Below are 17,236 nucleotides of genomic sequence, written 5' to 3' on the forward strand. Positions count from 1 at the left end.
GCATGACGTAACAATGTACACTACCGTTCAAAAGTTGAGTCACTTAGAGCCTGTAATCGAACTCACAAATGCTGATGCTCCAGATACTCAACTTGTCTAAAGTTGGCCAGTTTTATTGCTTCTTTAAATCAGAAAGAGTTTACAGCTATGCTAACATAATGGCAAAAGGGTTTTCTAATGATCAATTAGCCTTTTAAAATTATAAACTTGGATTAGCTAACACAACGTGCCATTGAAACACATAAGTGATGGTTGCTGATAATGGGCCTCTGTACACTAACGGTTTTGACTTAAGGATATTGTTTGTATGGGTGCCAGGTAGGTTGTGCCTATGTAACCGATGTGAAATGGCTAGGTAGTTAGCGGTGGTGCGCACTAATAGCCTTTCAAACGGTGACGTCACTCGCTTTGAGACCTTGAAGTAGTGGTTCCCCTTGCTCTGCAAGGGCCGCGGCCTTTGTGGAGCGATGGGTAACGATGCTTCGTGGGTGACTGTTGTTGATGTGTGCAGAAGGTCCCTGGTTCACGCCCGGGTCGGGGCGAGGGGACAGACTAAAGTTAAACTGTTACCCCTACCAGAGAAAATATTGGTTTCTCCTTTTAGTTTGGGAGGGAATGAGTCCCATCTGGTCCGTCAAGTCTACACCAATACAAAGGACTCATGTAAAAGTCAGGATGGAAATGCACTTTTCATAAACCCTTAACATTAGAAAGTACTTCAAAGACAACTGTATTCTTTTGCGTGGGTTGTATTACCAACATAAATGATCACACACACACATAATTCTACTGCCGGTACGGGGCACGGAACCCCGCCGATCCTCTACGACTGGAATACCGACATAATCTGCCCGAGGATTCCAACAGGCCCCTCAGGCGCAACACCCATTCTGCTAACCTGCTAGGCCTGCTAGCTACCTAGAGCTACTTGAAACCCTACTAATTCCACGACTGGTCTATTGACGTCGCCGCACGAAGAGGCAAAAACAGACTTACCCCCATCTGCTAACTGCTTGCTTGCTAACCCGCTCTGCTAACTGCTAGCCCCGTTCTGCTAACTACTAGCTTGTTTAGCCCCGGCCTACTAACTGTCTGAATCGCCGTATCCCGAGTCAGCCTAACAACTCACTGGACCCATATGTTCACTTGGCTACGCATGCCTCTCTCTAATATCAATATGCCTCGTCCATTACTGTCCTGGTTAGTGATTACTGTCTTATTTCACTGTAGAGCCTCTAGCCCTGCTCAATGTACCTTAACCAACCATGTTGTTCCACCTCCTACATATGCGATGACATCACCTGGTTTAAACGTCTCCAGAGACTATATCTGTCTCATCATTACTCAATGCCTAGGTTTACCTCCAATGCACTCACATCCTACCTTACCTTTGTCTGTACACTATGCCTTGAATCTATGCTATCGTGCCCAGAAACCTGCTCCTTTTACTCTGTTCCGAACGTGTTAGACATCCAGTTCGTATAGCATTTAGTCGTACCCTTATCCTACTTCTCCTCTGGTGATGTAGAGGTTAATCCAGGTCCTGCAGTGCCTAGCTCCACTCCCACGGTACTCTCATTTGTTGACTTCTATAACCATAAAAGCCTTGGTTTCATGCATGTTAACATTAGAAGCCTACTCCCTAAGTTTGTTTTACTCACTGCTTTAGCACACTCTGCCAACCCGGATGTCTTAGCCGTGTCTGAATCCTGGCTTAGGAAAACCACCAAAAACCCTGAAATCTCCATCGCTAACTATAACATTTTCCGCCAAGATAGAACTGACAAAGGGGGCGGTGTTGCAATCTACTGCAAAGATAGCCTGCAGAGTTCTGTATTATTATCCAAGTCTGTACCCAAACCATTCGAGCTTCTACTTATAAAAATTAATCTTTCCAGAAACAAGTTTCTCACCTTTGCCGCTTGCTATACACCTCCCTCTGCCCCCAGCTGTGCCCCAAATACCATATGTGAATTGATTGCCCCCCATCTATCTTCTGAGCTCGTGCTACTAGGTGACCTAAACTGGGACATGCTTAACACCCCAGCCATCCTACAATCTAAGCTTGATGCCCTCAATCTCACACAAATTATCAATGAACCTACCAGGTACAACTCCAAATCCGTAAACACGGGCACCCTCATAGATGTCATCCTAACTAACTCGCCCTCCAAATACACCTCTGCTGTTTTCAATCAAGATCTCAGTGTTCACTGCCTCATTACCTGCATCCGTAATGGGTCTGTGATCAAACAACCACCCCTCATCACTGTCAAACGCTCCCTAAAACACTTCTGCGAGCAGGTCTTTCTAATCGACCTGGTCGGGGTATCCTGGAATGACATTGACCTCAACCCGTCAGTAGATGATGCCTGGTTATTCTTTAAAAGTGCCTTCCTCACCATCTTAAATAAGCATGCCCCATTCAAAAAATGTAGAACTAGGAATAGATATCATCCTTGGTTCACTCCAGACCTGTCTGCCCTTGACCAGCACAAAAACATCCTCTGGCGTTCTGCATTAGCATCGAATAGCCCCCGTGACATGCAACTTTTCAGGGAAGTTAGGAACAAATATACAAAGGCAGTTAGGAAAGCTAAGGCTAGCTTTTTCAAACAGAAATTTGCATCCTGTAGTACTAACTCAAAAAAGTTCTGGGACACTGTAAAGTCCATGGAGAATAAGAGCACCTCCTCCCAGCTGCCCACTGCTCTGAGGCTAGGAAACACTGTCACCGCCAATAAATCCACTATAATTGAGAATTTCAATAAACATTTCTCTACTGCTGGCCATGCTTTCCAACTGGCTACCCCGGTCAACTGCCCCCACCATTTCTCCTTCACCCAAATCCAGATAGCTGAAGTTCTGAAAGAGATGCAAAATCTGGGCCCCTACAAATCAGCCAGGCTAGACAATCTGCCGAAATTGTTGCAACCCCTATTACTAGCCTGTTCAACCTCTTTCGTATCATCTGAGATTCCCAAAGATTGGAAAGCTGCCGCGGTTATCCCCCTCAAAAGGGGGTGACACTAGACCCAAACTGCTACAGACCTATATCTATCCTACCCTGTCTTTCTAAGGTCTTCGAAAGCCAAGTTAACAAACAGATTACCGACCATTTCGAATCCCACCATACCTTCGCCGCTATGCAATCTGGTTTGAGAGCTGGTCATGGGTGCACCTCAGCCATGCTCAACGTCCTAAACGACATCATAACCGCCATCAATAAGAGACATTACTGTGCAGCCGTATTCATAGACCTGGCCAAGGCTTTTGGCTCTGTCAATCACCACATTCTTGTTGGCAGACGACAGCCTTTGTTTCTCAAATGACTGCCTCGCCTGGTTTACCAACTAGTTCTCTGATAGAGTTCAGTGTGTCAAATCGGAGGGCATGTTGTCCGGACCTCTGGCAGTCTATGGGGGTGCCACAGGGTTCAAGCCTTGGGCCAAATCTTTTCTCTGTATACGTCAATGACGTTGCTCTTGCTGCTGGTGATTCTCTGATACACCTCTACGCAGATGACACCATTCTGTATACTTCTGGCCCCTCTTTGGACACTTAACTAACCTCCAGACGAGATTCAATGCCATACAACTCTCCATGGCCTCCGAATGCTCTAAAATGCAAGTAAAACTAAGTACATGCTATTCAACCAATCACTGCCCGCACCTGCTCGCCCGTCCAGCATCACTACTCTGGACGGCTCTGACTTAGAATATCTGGACAACTACAAATTCCTAGGTGTCTGGTTAGACTGTAAACTCTCCTTTCAGACTCACATTAAGCATTTTCAATCCAAAATTAAATCTAGAATCGGCTTCCTATATCGCAACAAAGCGTCCTTCACTCATGCTGCCAAACATACCCTCGTAAAACTGACCATCTTACCGATCCTCGACTTCAGTGATGTCATCTATAAAATAGCCTCTAACACTCCACTCAACAAACTGGATGCAGTCTATCACAGTGCCATCCGTTTTGTCACCAAAGCCCCATACACTACCCACCTGTAGTGGGTAGTGTAGTGACCTGTACACTCTTGTTGGTTGGCCCCCGCTTCATATTCGTTGCCAAACCCACTGGCTACAGGTTATCTACAAGTCTCTGCTAGGTAAAGCCCCACCTTATCTCAGCTCACTGGTCACCATAGCAGCACCTACTTGTATCAAACGCTCCAGCAGGTATCTCTCACTGGTCACCCCCAAAGCCAATTCCTCCTTTGGTTGTCTTTCCTTCCAGTTCTCTGCTGCCAATGAATGGAACGAACTGCAAAAATCTCTGAAGCCTCATATAGCTTTAAGCACCAGCTGTCAGAGCAGCTCACTGTACATAACCCATCTGTAAACAGCCCATCGAACCACCTACCTCATCCCCATACTGTATTCATTTATCTTGCTCCTTTGCACCCCAGTATCTCTACTTACCATTCCAGTGTTTAATTGCTATATTGTAATTACTTCACCACCATGGCAAATGTATTGCCTTAACTCCCTTATCTTACCTCATTTGCACTCACTGTATATATACAGTTCTTTGTTCTACTGTATTATTGACTATGTTTTGTTTATTCCATGTGTAACTCTGTGTTGTTGTATGTGTCGAATTGCTATGCTTTATCTTGGCCAGGTCACAGTTGCAAATGAGAACTTGTTCACAACTAGCCTACCTGGTTAAATAAAGGTGAAATAATGATCCCTGGTTCATCCAGAAATGTCCTCTACCTCGGGCCTAAAGAGTCCAGCCCGGTAAAGAAGTTCAGGGAAATGTTTGTCCGTCCATACAAGTGTAGCATAAACCCAGTATCAATCATATGTAACAGTATAACTTTAAACCGTCCCCTCGCCCCGACACGGGCGCGAACCAGGGACCCTCTGCACACATCAACGACGGTCGCCCACGAAGCATCGTTACCCATCGCTCCACAAAGGCCACGGCCCTTGCAGAGCAAGGGGCAACACTACTTAAGTCTCAGAGCAAGTGACGTAACTGATTGAAATGCTACTAGCGCGTACCCGCTAACTAGCTAGCCATTTCACATCCGTTACACTCACCCCCCTTTCAACCTCCTCCTTTTCCGCAGCAACCAGTGATCCGGGTCAACAGCATCAATGTAACAGTATAACTTTAAACCGTCCCCTCGCCCCGACACGGGCACGAACCAGGGACCTTCTGCACACATCAACAACGGTCGCCCACGAAGCATCGTTACCCATCGCGCCACAAAGGCCACGGCACCAATTTAACAGTATAACTTTAAACCGTCCCCTCACCCCGACACGGGCGCGAACCAGGGACCCTCTGCACACATCAACAACGGTCGCCCACGAAGCACGGTCGTTACCCATCGCTCCACAAAGGCCGCGGCCCTTGCAGAGCAAGGTGCAACACTACTTCTAGGTTTCAGAGCAAGTGACGTGACTGATTGAAACGCTAGTAGCGCGTACCCGCTAACTAGCTAGCCATTTCACATCCGTTACACATACAATCAAAATAACAATTATTTTACCACACAACTATAAAGCGTATCTTAATACGTCCTCACTTACAACATAAATCATCACGGTATACATCACACCAAAACAAATTCAATTCCGTACACAAAAAGGTTGTGGTCAGTCAGACAATCCTTCAGATCTCCAGTGGAGAAAGGCCACAAAGAACAATGGAGAGGTGTAGTCCACGGACGCAAAGAGTGGATCTGATCCTGGGTAAACTTGCTATTAGGCTACAAAGCACACTGTTAAACGCAACAAAACGGCAGCGACTCTTCATACCTGAACCTCATTCACGTCTCCATCACAACCCCACTTTTACGCAGCTGATGCTGGCTATTTAATTGGGAATTAAAGGGGAAGCGCCCTATTGGAAGGAGAAGCGCTATTTAATTGGGAATTAAAGGGGAAGCGCCCTATTGGAAGGAGAAGCACTGAGACATTCAGAAAAATTCAGGGCCGTCACAACGCCTATGTAGATATTCCATAAAAAATCTGCCTTTTCCAGCTACAATAGTCATTTACAACACTAACACGGTCTACACTGTATTTCTGATCAATTTTATGTTATTTTTCTGGACAAAAAAATTGCTTTTCTTTAAAAAACAAGGACACCAAACTTTTGAATGGTAGTGTACATATTGCCAAAGCTTACTTTGGAGATTTATAATATTAACATAATTAAAATAATAATCAATATTGTCAATGGGACAACAGTAACAACAATAATCAAGGGTCAAACATATATTGAACAATAACAATAAGCATAGAGGACATGTGCAGGTTGGTTGGTCTGTCAGACACTGTCCCTCATCTTATTGCAAGCAGCAATGTCGTGCGCTGCCAACCCACAGCTCTCTACATCCTCCCCCAACAGGATGGGTTGCCTATTCTCATCAGAGAGGTCTTTGAAAATGTGTGGAAATAACACTCTAATTGTTTTATATATATATATATATTTACTTTTTCTCAGGAAATGCAGCTCTGTCTCATGTTCTGCTGTGGTGCCGTGGTTACACAGCCTTTCCTCTACAGGGAGCCAGGTTTTCCTGTGTCTATTATGAGCATTTATTCATGTATGGACAAAAACAAAATGTCACACTCCTGGAAGTTTCTCCAATAACTAATGTTGTATCTTCTAGCGCTCCCTTGTGGAATATACGAGATCCCACAATATGGGCCATAAACGTTGACGTTGCGTCCAATGTAACTATGGGAACGAGACCTGCTGATATTTTGCAGTGGATCAATTTCACGATACAGGTGAGAACGTTTGAAAAGTTAGATAGTTAATAAAGCTAGTTAGCCCTTTTCCTATCTAAATGTACACTTATATATATATACAAGGTATCTTAGATTGCTAGCTACCTTCCAACTTTTCCCCCCATAAAATCTACTTTTACACGCAGGGATTTTTTTGCATTCGAGTCATCATTGCTAACGGTAACGCTAGCTAACTAACAGGTAGCAAAGCTGTCAAGAGGTATTTACAGTTTTTGTATCTTCTCTAATATCTTATCTTGCCCCCCAAAAAGTTCAGCTGTCAAAGATAATGGAGACCACGACTAAGTTTCTAGCCATAACTATATTTTATCTGCAAAATCTGTCATCCCTTTAAATGAGAGGTTGTGCTCTTTGCCTCATTTATGGTAGGAATCCTTGGGAGTTTTTATTTTTCCAGAGTTGGGCTCAACAGAGGAATATGAAGATGATCTCAGCAAATAGTCGCTAAAGCTTGGAGTTTTGTGGCAGAACGAATGATACAAAACAACCTACAATTATGCCTGCTCCAAAAAGAGATAGTCAACACAGGACCCGTGCAAGAGGCATAGCAAGGCCAAGGGATGGTTCCCTGGATCACAGAGGGAGGAAAAATGACTCTATCCCTGCAGCCAATGTGGCCTCTGTTCTCTCACTACCACCACTGGAGTCTCGGGAGCACCATGCCTCCTCACCAGCCTTCATGTATGAGCCCGAGCCAGGTCGAGCCCTTAGCACTGGAAACCTCTCCCCTGCTCCCACTCCTCTGTCCATGGTGGAGCTCCCTCACCTCGTGGCAGAGGTGGGTCCTGAGCTGGCCATGGGGGAGTCACTGTGGATGGAGGGACCTTGTCTGATTGCTTCAGCGCTGGGGACTGATATCCCTGTCAAAGCTACTCAGGTGTCATTTGAGGAATCTGCTCTGGACAGGTAGGTTAAGCAGTGAGCATGTGTGTTTGCTGCTTCATTTCACTATTGTGTTCAAACGTGACATTGGTCTTTCAAAAAAATAAAAAGCACATTCAGATAGCACATATTGTGTCCATTGTTGATTCAGCTTTACAGATCATGGAGACGTGTCCCAGGTAAAGATGGCTGATCAAGACAAAGAGACAGAAGAAAGAAAAGATGCCAAGTACAGAGAGCCTCTGACTGGCACAGAGGTGGTGGAAATCTTTGCAAAGAAAAGACATCTGGGAAAGCTTCAGTTTTTCCACTTGCAAGCTGTGAACAATGGCCCATTCAGGTAGTGAACACCATAGCCAAGGCCATAGTGTAATAACAGTGGCTTTGCCAGGCTTCTGTAGCGTTCACACTATTTTGCAGATACAATTTGTTCATTGGATGTGTTTTCTTTTTTTTTGTAGACCGTATGACCTTCGTGTGGTCCCTCCCAATAGAGCAGGCACTGAGCACTTCATCTTCTCCCCCTCCTCTGTGCTGCATGTGCAGGATGGATGCAGTGCTGGGCTCCTTTCTCTGTCAGAGTGGCATCGGGAGGCCATACTGTGGAGAGCCTTGCAGGATATCCCATTTTTTAGAGACTATTTACTTCGTAAGGCATTCATCAGGTAGGCTACGATGGCATTCCATTTGGCACCCTATTCCCTCCCTACACAGTGCACTACTTATGACCAGACCTCATAAGGGACAGACTTTGGAACACATCTTAACTGTCCACATGTATTGTATCATGTAACTTTTTTGGCGAGTTGCAATTCTCTCTCTTCACTTAAACTATTTTCTTTTTCAACTTTATGTTGCTGTTGCGTGTCGCAGGTGGCATAGAAGCGTGTGTAAGATCACTCTGCAGAGGAAGGGTGAAGTACTGCAGGGCCTGCTACTCATGGCTGTACCCCAGTTCAGAGATGCTCTCTTTCAATTCTCAAGGTATTCTGCATCACAAATGACATCCTATTCTCTATTTTGTGCACTACTTTTGACCAGGGCCCATGGCTCTGGTCAAAATAAATGCACTATATAGGAATAGGGTGCCATTTGGGATGCAGACACTAGTGTTGTACATCAACATTACAGTCACATGCACATGGGGCCTTATTGTTCATTTTGGTCCATGATTAACATTGAAATGGTTTTTTTATTGATGTTGAAATGCACACAGTGTTAAATACTTTTTTGTTGCTGTTTTCAGACTGATTGAAGAACTGAAAGGGGTTCACTGGTTGCCACAGGATGATTGCAAGACCTACACCCTTCTGGACTTCCAGAATGCCCTCATGAAAAAGAACCAGGAGTGCCGCAGGCTTCTTGAGATATTCTTGCAGTATCGTGCTCTCATCCTCAACATGGTTTGTAACTACTATTCTTATCCTTAGACAGAGGAACGCAAATTGACTGCTAGGCCTGACACAGCCAAGAGCTTGGCCTGTTGGCCTCCATCCCTCTCTCTAATGTGTGTTTGTGTGTGGATATCAGAGGGGTTGGGTACAGCAGAAGACACATTTCCATCTCATATAGATTAATAAAGACTTTCTTCCAGGTCCAGGAGGACAGCTATGGGGCTCACCAGGAGCTGCAGTTATGTGTTGAACGCTCCCAGCTTAACCAGCGCAGCCAGCCCCTGTACCTCCAGCTGGCTCATCTGAGGGACCTGAGGAAGGAGCTGGGCCGGGCAGAGAACGTCCTGCAGCAGCTGGGAAATATGGCCGCTCTGGCCGATCAGATGATCGTGCAGGGTATCGTCACAATCACCCACCGAGAGGTCACTTCTTTCCTCAACAACGTCATGAAGGTGAAGAGAAAGAAGAGCATGAAATAACACAATGGTTGCATCCCAAATGGCACCGTTTTCCATATATAGTGCACTACCTTTGACTAGGGCCCATAGTACAAGTAGTGGACCATGTAGGGAATATGGTGCCATTTGGGACATGCATCATCATGTTAATGAAAGGTTTGCTGGTAATGGTATTGATATTTTTGATTCCATGATTCTCGATAGAGAGTGCAGCCACAGCAGGGGAGTCTGTTCCAAGCAGAGCTGATATTCGGAGCAGACGGTCAGCCGACTCTGTTCCCACCCATGCACTTGTTCCAGGAGGTGCTGCGAGGGGCACTGCTGTCAGTCGCAAACTCTGCCCTTCAGGTGAGATCATTAAATTAACCACACACTGAAGGATGGGCTCTGGTCAAAAGTGGTGCACTATATAGGGAATAGGGTGCCATTTGGGATGCAGACATTCAATTAGGTCAAGGTTGTGATTAACTCAGCACAGAATTCCCAGTTGTGTGTCCCAGCGAGTCTTGCATACTAATGTGGTTTTGCTCTTGTAGGTATTTGACACTTGTAGTTACTGTCTTGATGCCAAGGAGAGTGTGTCTGCCAGCACCTCCCTCATCAGTGCTGCTCAGGAGCTAAGCCCTGACCTGAGCCTGGCCTGTACCAGTGGAACTAATTGTATCACAGGTAATGCTGAACAGGACAGGAGATTATCTTATCTTCCCAATTGTACTACAGTCCAGGGCTTACCCAGGAAAAATGTCTAATTCATGGTAAACAGAAGTTGAAGCACAAAAACAAAAAACAGGCAGAGATATACATTTTCTTACGCTCATCGCCTGTGTTTGTATGTGCATGGTTCTCAGCTTTTGGGGAGAAGGACAGTGAGCCGACTGGTGTCAGCAGCTTCTCCTCCAAGCGGGAGCCTCATTGTGTTCTATCAGCTCCCAGGTTGGTGCTGCCCAAGCTGACCCCTCTGATGGTCCAGGGCCAGAGGCTGAGAGGGCAGTACTACCCCCTGTCCAGTAAACAGCTGGAATGGCAGCTCAGCCTGAACGCTGGGGCTAAGGAGGTCCAGAGAGAGCAAGCCAGGATTACACAGGTCATTCACAGGCTTTGCCATTCATCTGAATGGATCCCTGAAAAGCTTTACAACGATGCACTTGCTATCCTTTCATCATGTTTGGTTTCTGAATAATGGATTGTTTGTTGATTCTCCCTTGACCCACAGGAGGCTGGGCTTGAGATCCAGCAGCTGTGTGAGGGACTCTCCTGGTTGGTTGACATTCATCTGTTTACCAGCCAATGGAGTCCAGCTTCTCTGGAGACCATGAAGGGCATGCCTGCCTTACACTACGATGAGCACATTCAGAAGGTGCGCTTCTGGACTGACAGGGTGCGCACAGTGCCCCCCTCTCTCACTACCTCCAACAAGCTGCTCATCGTCACCTGCTCCCACATCCAGGAGAAGATAGGTGTGCTGGTGTTTTTGGTTGCATATGCTGCGTGACTTTGGGCCAACTTAGTTACTACATGTGTGTGATGTGCGTATGAGTGTGTGACAGTGTTTTACTGGTATGACTGGGGACCTTTTGTAGTCTTGTTATGATTGTGCGGCCCTGCACATCGGCCCTAGTCAAATTAGTGCCCTGAATAGGGTGCCATTTGGGAAGAATCCTGAATGTGTGGTTTTGTTTCTCCACGCAGGGCCTCTGTTGAACTCCATAGAGGAGGATGTGTTGACTCTGTTGAATGAGGAGCTGAAGCTGCGCTCAGAGAACTTGATATTAGAACTGAAGAGAGCTGTGGAAGGTCTTAGGGTCGAACCCACAGATTTCAACGATTTCACCCACTATGCCAGCATGGTATTGCCTACACATGCACCTTTCTGTAGTTATTGCTGTGCATAGTCATCTAATCATTATTTGCTTCCTTTAATCAATACTGTATATTTTATCGACCCCATTCGATTTCTTCCCTCAGGTGAAACGCTGTGCGAAAATGTCTGATGACATGCAACATCAACTGGAGTACCTACACTCTCTCCAGGAAACCGTTCGAACCAACTACAGACAGATGACACCAGATGAGCTGTTATTGGAGGAACAGGTTTTAAACACATAGCTTTTGATATGTCTGAATCATTTCCTTGTACCTATTTTGAGTCATCACAAGAAGAGCTACCTACAGATATTGTTGTTTTTATTGCTTTATTCACATAGATATCGCAGTGCATTTCCAAATGTGTGTTTATCCACCCCTCCCCCCGTATTTAGATGCTGGACCTGTGGGACATTTTTGTTCCTCTCCTGAAGCAGGGAGCAGATAAAGTGTGCCAGCGTCTTCCCTCCATGGCTGACACCCTGGACAACACCTTTTCCTCCCTGGCCCACGACCTGGACGAGATGGTGACCAAAGCCACCTCTGGACCATATCTGGACCCCACTCAGAATGCTGCTCAGATGCTTAACAAGCTCAAGATCATGTGCAGACAGGTGTATGCTGTCTCTGCTCGCCTGACAGAGCTCAGCAGGACAAGTAAAAGTCTCAGAGGTGAGATGAGAGAGGGACTGAAGGATGGTGCCTGCCTTGTGTTTACATCGCTCCTTCCTCACTCTCTTATCTGTGTTCCCTCTGTAGGAAACCCTCTGGATTTGACTTTTGTAACAGCAGCCAAGCAGAAGATTGAAGCTCGCAAAGGACTGTGGGAGCTGATGACTGTATCCACCTCCCAGATCCAAGAGTGGAGGCTGCTGCTCTTCAGCAAGGTGTCTGTCTGGATGCTCTATTCTAATAGTGTCTAGGTTGATTAACAACATACTAATAATAAGTGACAGCAGGAACCTAGTATGCTTATTGAATTAGAAAATGGCGCCGATAGATAGGGCAGCCGTGCTTCTAGCCCCAAGGCAACTTCGCAGTATTTAGTTATTTCTTATAACATACAGCCGGGAAGAGCTCTTGCATATCAGAGTCGGTTGTAACTCACCAGTATTACCAGCATTATGACCAGGAATACGACTCTCGAATCGGATCCTTTGTTCGTACCCCCCTACGGCAATTGAACTGATTCCAGAGGCTGATCCAAAACACAGCTGGCGGAGAAGAGGTATTCGGAGTGGACTTATAGTCCGACTCAGGAGGCGTGCACACCACCCACTGCTTACGAGTATATTACTCGCTAATGTTCAGTCCCTGGATAATAAAGTTGACGAGCTCAGGGCGAAGATTTCCTTCCAGAGAGACATCAGGGATTGTAGCATACTGTTTCACGGAAACACGGCTCTCTCGGGATATACTGTCTATGAGTCCGCCCAGCCAGTTGGGTTCTCAGTTCATCGCGCAGACAGGAATAAATATCTCTCTGGGAAGAAGGGCGGAGGTGTATGTTTCATGATTAACTACTCATGGTGTGATTGTGATAACATACATGAACTCAAGTCCTTTTGTTCACCCAACCTAGAATACCTCACAATCAAATGCCGACCATATTACCTCCCAAGAGAATTCTCTTTGGTTATAGTCACAGCTATGTATATTCCCCCTCAAGCCGTTACCACAACGGCCCTCAAATAACTTCACTGGACTTTATGCAAAATGGAAACCACATATCCTCGGGACTCATTTAATTGTAGCATGGGATTTTTAACATAGCAAATTTGAGGAAAACGCTACCAAAGTTCAATCAACACATTGACTGTAGTACTCGCGCTACTAAAACACTCGACTACTGCTACTCCAACTTCTGGGATGCCTACAAGGCCCTCCCCCGCCCTCCCTTCGGCAAATCTGATCATGACTCCATTTTGCTCCTCCCTTCCTATAGGCAGAAACTCAAACAGGAAGTACTCATGCTAAGGACTATTCAACGCTGGTCTGACCAATCGGAATCCACACTTCAAGATTGTTTTCATCACGCTGACTGGGATATGTTCCGGATAGCCTAAGAATAACATTTGACGAATACACTGATACGGTGACTAAGTTAAACAGGAAGTGTATAGGAGATGTTGTACCCACTGTTACTTTTAAAACCTACCCGAACCAGAAACCGTGGATAGATGATAGCATTTGCGCAAAACTGAAAGTGCGAACCACAGCATTTATCCATTGCAAGGTGACTGGGAATATTGCAGAATACAAACAGTGTAGTTATTTCCTTTGTAAGGCAATCAAACAGGCAAAACATCAGTATAGAGACAGTGGAGTTGTAATTCAACAGCTTAGACATGAGATGTATGTTGCAGGGTATACAGACAATCACGAACTACAGAGGGAAAACCAGCCACGTCGCAGACACCGATGTCTTGCTTTCGGACAAGCTAAACACCTTCTTCACCCGCTTTGAGGATAACACCGATATGGCTCACTACCAAGGACTGTGGGCTCTCCTTCTCTGTGACCGACATGAGTAAGACATTTAATCGTGTTAACCCTGCAAGGCTGCCGGTCCAGACGGCATCCCTAGCCGTGTCCTCAGAGCATGCACAGACCAGCTGGCTGGAGTGTTTACGAACATATTCAATCTCTCCCTTTCCCAGTCTGCTGTCCCCACATGCTTCAAGATGGACACAATTTTTCCTGTACCCAAGAAAGCAAAGGTAACTGAACTAAATTACTATTGCCCCATAGCACTCACTTCTGTCATCATGAAGTGCTTTGAGAGACTAGTCAAGGATCATATCACCTCTATCTTACTTAACACCGTATACCCACCTTAATTTTCTTACCACCTCAATAGATTGACAGATGATGCAATTGCCATCACACTGCACACTGCCCTATCCCATCTGGACAAGAAGAATACCTATGTAAGAATGCTGTTCATTGACTACTCAGCATTCAACACCATAGTACCCTCCAAGATCATCATTAAGCTTGAGGCCCTGGGTCTGAACCCCGCCCTGTGCAACTGGGTCCTGGACTTCTTGACGGGCTGCCCCCCCAGGTGGTGAAGGTAGGAAACAACACTTCCCCTTCACTGATCCTCAACACTCGGGCCCCACAAGGGTGCCTGCTCAGCCCCCTCCTGCACTCCCTGTTCACCCATGACTGCCTGGCCAAGCATGCCTCCAACTCAATCATCAAGTTTGCAGATGACAAAACAGTAGTAGGCTGAAGAAATTTGGCTTGGCAACTAAACCCTCAAACTTTTACAGATGCACAATTAAGAGCATCCTGTCAGGCTGTATCACCGCCTGGTAATGGCAACTGCACTGCCCGCAACCGCAGGGCTCTCCAGTGGGTGGTGCGGTCTGTCCAACGCATCACCGGGGGCAAACTACATGCCCTACAGGACACCTACAGCACCCGATGTCACAGGAAGGCCAAAAAGATCATCAAGGACAACAACCACCCGAAGACTTGAGTTCATGTATGTTATCACAATCCTGGATCTCTGTAACAGACAGTTTGTCAGGTTCTTGAAAGTCTGTCACACAATGTCACATTTTCTGGACTTTCCTGGGTGTTGGCAAAAGCAACATGGCTGTCTCCATCTGAACATTCTACTTCCTCCTCACACACACAGTCAGCCAGAGATTTTGTTAATGTCAGAGTCAGTCAATATCATGTCAAGTCCCTTGAGGCGTGATGGTAACTAGGCTGTTCATATCATCTTCTGGACATTCAACTTCCTCTATATCCATACCACACAGATGTCGTGGCAGGGTTTCTGTAGGGTCAGTGTCACTCAATAGCATCTCCATGGCAACATGGCTGGTCATGTAATCTGGGTATTATACTTCCTAATCCAACAGTCCATGTCACAATGTGTAATTATACGGCTCGTACCTTGCTTGGTTTGCTCCTCCTCTGCCCTGTTGTGCAGGCTGCTTCCTCCTTTATCCCCAAGCAATCTCTGGCTTAACAATCCCCATCTTGCCTAGCTGGGGCAGGAAGTCCATATAAGGCTTGGGGATGGAGCCAGCTACCTGCAAGATATCTCTCCTCAATTACCACCCCCCTCACCTCTCCCTGCAGTCTGCCATAACAGACTTGCAATCACTGGCCACTTTAATAGTGGAACACTAGTCACTTTAATAGTGTTTACACATTTTGCATTGCTCATCTCATATGCATATACTGTATTCTATTCTACTGTATCTTACTCTATGTCACTCTGACATTGCTCGTCCAAATATTTATATATTCTTAATTCCATTCCTTCACTTTAGTTTTGCATGTATTGTTGTGAAATTGTTAGATATTACGTGTTTGATATTACTGCACTGTTGGAGCTAGAAACACAAGCATTTCGCTACACCCACAATAACATCTGCTAAACACGTGTATGTGACCAATAAAATGTAATTTTAATCTGATATGGGAAAGACTAATATTTTTTTCACCTACTGTTGATTTGATGTTAATGTGAGTCTACTTGCAAGAATTGTGATATGTGTTAGTTTTTTCCTACTAAACTTAGCTGAATGCACTGACTGTTATTAGATCTGAATAAGAGCATCTGCTAAATGACAAAAATGTAAAAATATAAATGTTTGGTGTCAGTTTGTTGTGTCGAGAGCCCAGGAGAAGGTGGATGAGTGGCTGCAGCAGGCAGTATCCCTGGCCAGGACCATCCCTTCCCGAGATGCTGTGCTGCAGGAGACCCTGGAGATCCTTGAGCGTTTCAACCAGCAGCTCCCTGTGCTGGCCAAACTCAGCAGCCCCACACTCAAACACAAACACTGGAGGAACATCTTCAAAGGTTAGACCAGTGCTTCTGTAGTAGTGTGGTGTAGTAACAAATCCACACCTCGGGACCCATGGGACCTCGCAGTTGTGATATGAGTGACTCAAACATTATAACAAAATCAATGGACAAAACAATCTAGCTAAACATTACCAGACATGGGCTAGTTGATCAACTGGACATTGCTGGCAAGTTATCAATAGCTCTCTAAGGTCTGAAATGACTGACATGACAAGAGGAAAACTACTGATAAACTACCCAATGTCGAAATTGTACTTTCAAGAGTAACTTTTCAAAAGTAACTTTCAAGAATAAGTCAGAAGCTCAACAGAGTTCCTGAATTTGAAAAACCTCACTGAGTCAATATGGGTCAGCATCCCTGTGGAACGCTTTTTCAACACCTTCTAGTGTACATTCAGTGTAGCGCATTACTTTTGACCAAAGCCCTAAAGGCTCTGGTCAAAACTGGTGCTATTTGAGACACAGCCATGACTGGTTATTTGAATAGCAATCATCTTTGCAACATGATTTACATGAGTCCATGATACATACCACACTCCTGTCTCCTCTTCTAGGTATGGGGTTACTTTATGCACCAGAGTGGAACCTCACTGTAGCTGACCTGATGTCCAAGAAGCTGAGAGAGCACCAGAATAAAATCAGCAAGGTGAGAACAGAAAATCCATTTAGCACATTCAAAAGAAGGGCACTATATAGGGAATAGGGTGCCATTTGGGATGCAGACTTACTCAGGGTAACTTAACTCTCTCTGTGGGACTTTGCCAGATTTGCCAGGAGGCTAAGGCAGAGGCGGACATGGAGCAGGCCTTCAGGAAGCTTCAGAGACGCTGGGAGGGGGCACTGTTCCGACTGGCCAAGTTCATTGTTACTGTGTGGCAGGAAGATAAACCACAGCTTGGTGCCACACGGAGAAAGAAGCCCACTAATGGCCTGGTCTCAAACTACCAAACCCCCAAACAGCACTCTCGTGACAGTGGCACCTTCACCATCATTGGTGAGATTGAACGGGGAGAAAGGAGTGTTTTT

The 17,236-nt window shown here is 45.6% G+C and overlaps 1 protein-coding gene across 1 annotated transcript in view; it reads left to right on the top strand.

Annotated features, from left to right (window-relative positions):
- Positions 1–7,152: 7,152 nt before the first annotated feature.
- LOC129822503 (dynein heavy chain domain-containing protein 1) overlaps positions 7,153–17,236 on the top strand; it is a 47,797-nt gene continuing 37,713 nt past the window's right edge. The window contains exons 1-17 of the mRNA XM_055880820.1: positions 7,153–7,685; positions 7,813–8,001; positions 8,123–8,326; positions 8,535–8,645; positions 8,908–9,064; positions 9,256–9,507; positions 9,718–9,861; positions 10,050–10,224; positions 10,362–10,597; positions 10,727–10,970; positions 11,203–11,360; positions 11,479–11,604; positions 11,772–12,048; positions 12,136–12,293; positions 16,006–16,204; positions 16,765–16,856; positions 16,976–17,204. Of these exons, the coding sequence (XP_055736795.1) occupies positions 7,276–7,685; positions 7,813–8,001; positions 8,123–8,326; positions 8,535–8,645; positions 8,908–9,064; positions 9,256–9,507; positions 9,718–9,861; positions 10,050–10,224; positions 10,362–10,597; positions 10,727–10,970; positions 11,203–11,360; positions 11,479–11,604; positions 11,772–12,048; positions 12,136–12,293; positions 16,006–16,204; positions 16,765–16,856; positions 16,976–17,204 (3,361 nt within the window). The 5' untranslated portion in view covers positions 7,153–7,275. The remainder of the gene's footprint in view (positions 7,686–7,812; positions 8,002–8,122; positions 8,327–8,534; positions 8,646–8,907; positions 9,065–9,255; positions 9,508–9,717; positions 9,862–10,049; positions 10,225–10,361; positions 10,598–10,726; positions 10,971–11,202; positions 11,361–11,478; positions 11,605–11,771; positions 12,049–12,135; positions 12,294–16,005; positions 16,205–16,764; positions 16,857–16,975; positions 17,205–17,236) is intronic.

This window comes from Salvelinus fontinalis, chromosome 24, assembly GCF_029448725.1.
Source record: "Salvelinus fontinalis isolate EN_2023a chromosome 24, ASM2944872v1, whole genome shotgun sequence".
NCBI lineage: Eukaryota > Metazoa > Chordata > Actinopteri > Salmoniformes > Salmonidae > Salvelinus > Salvelinus fontinalis.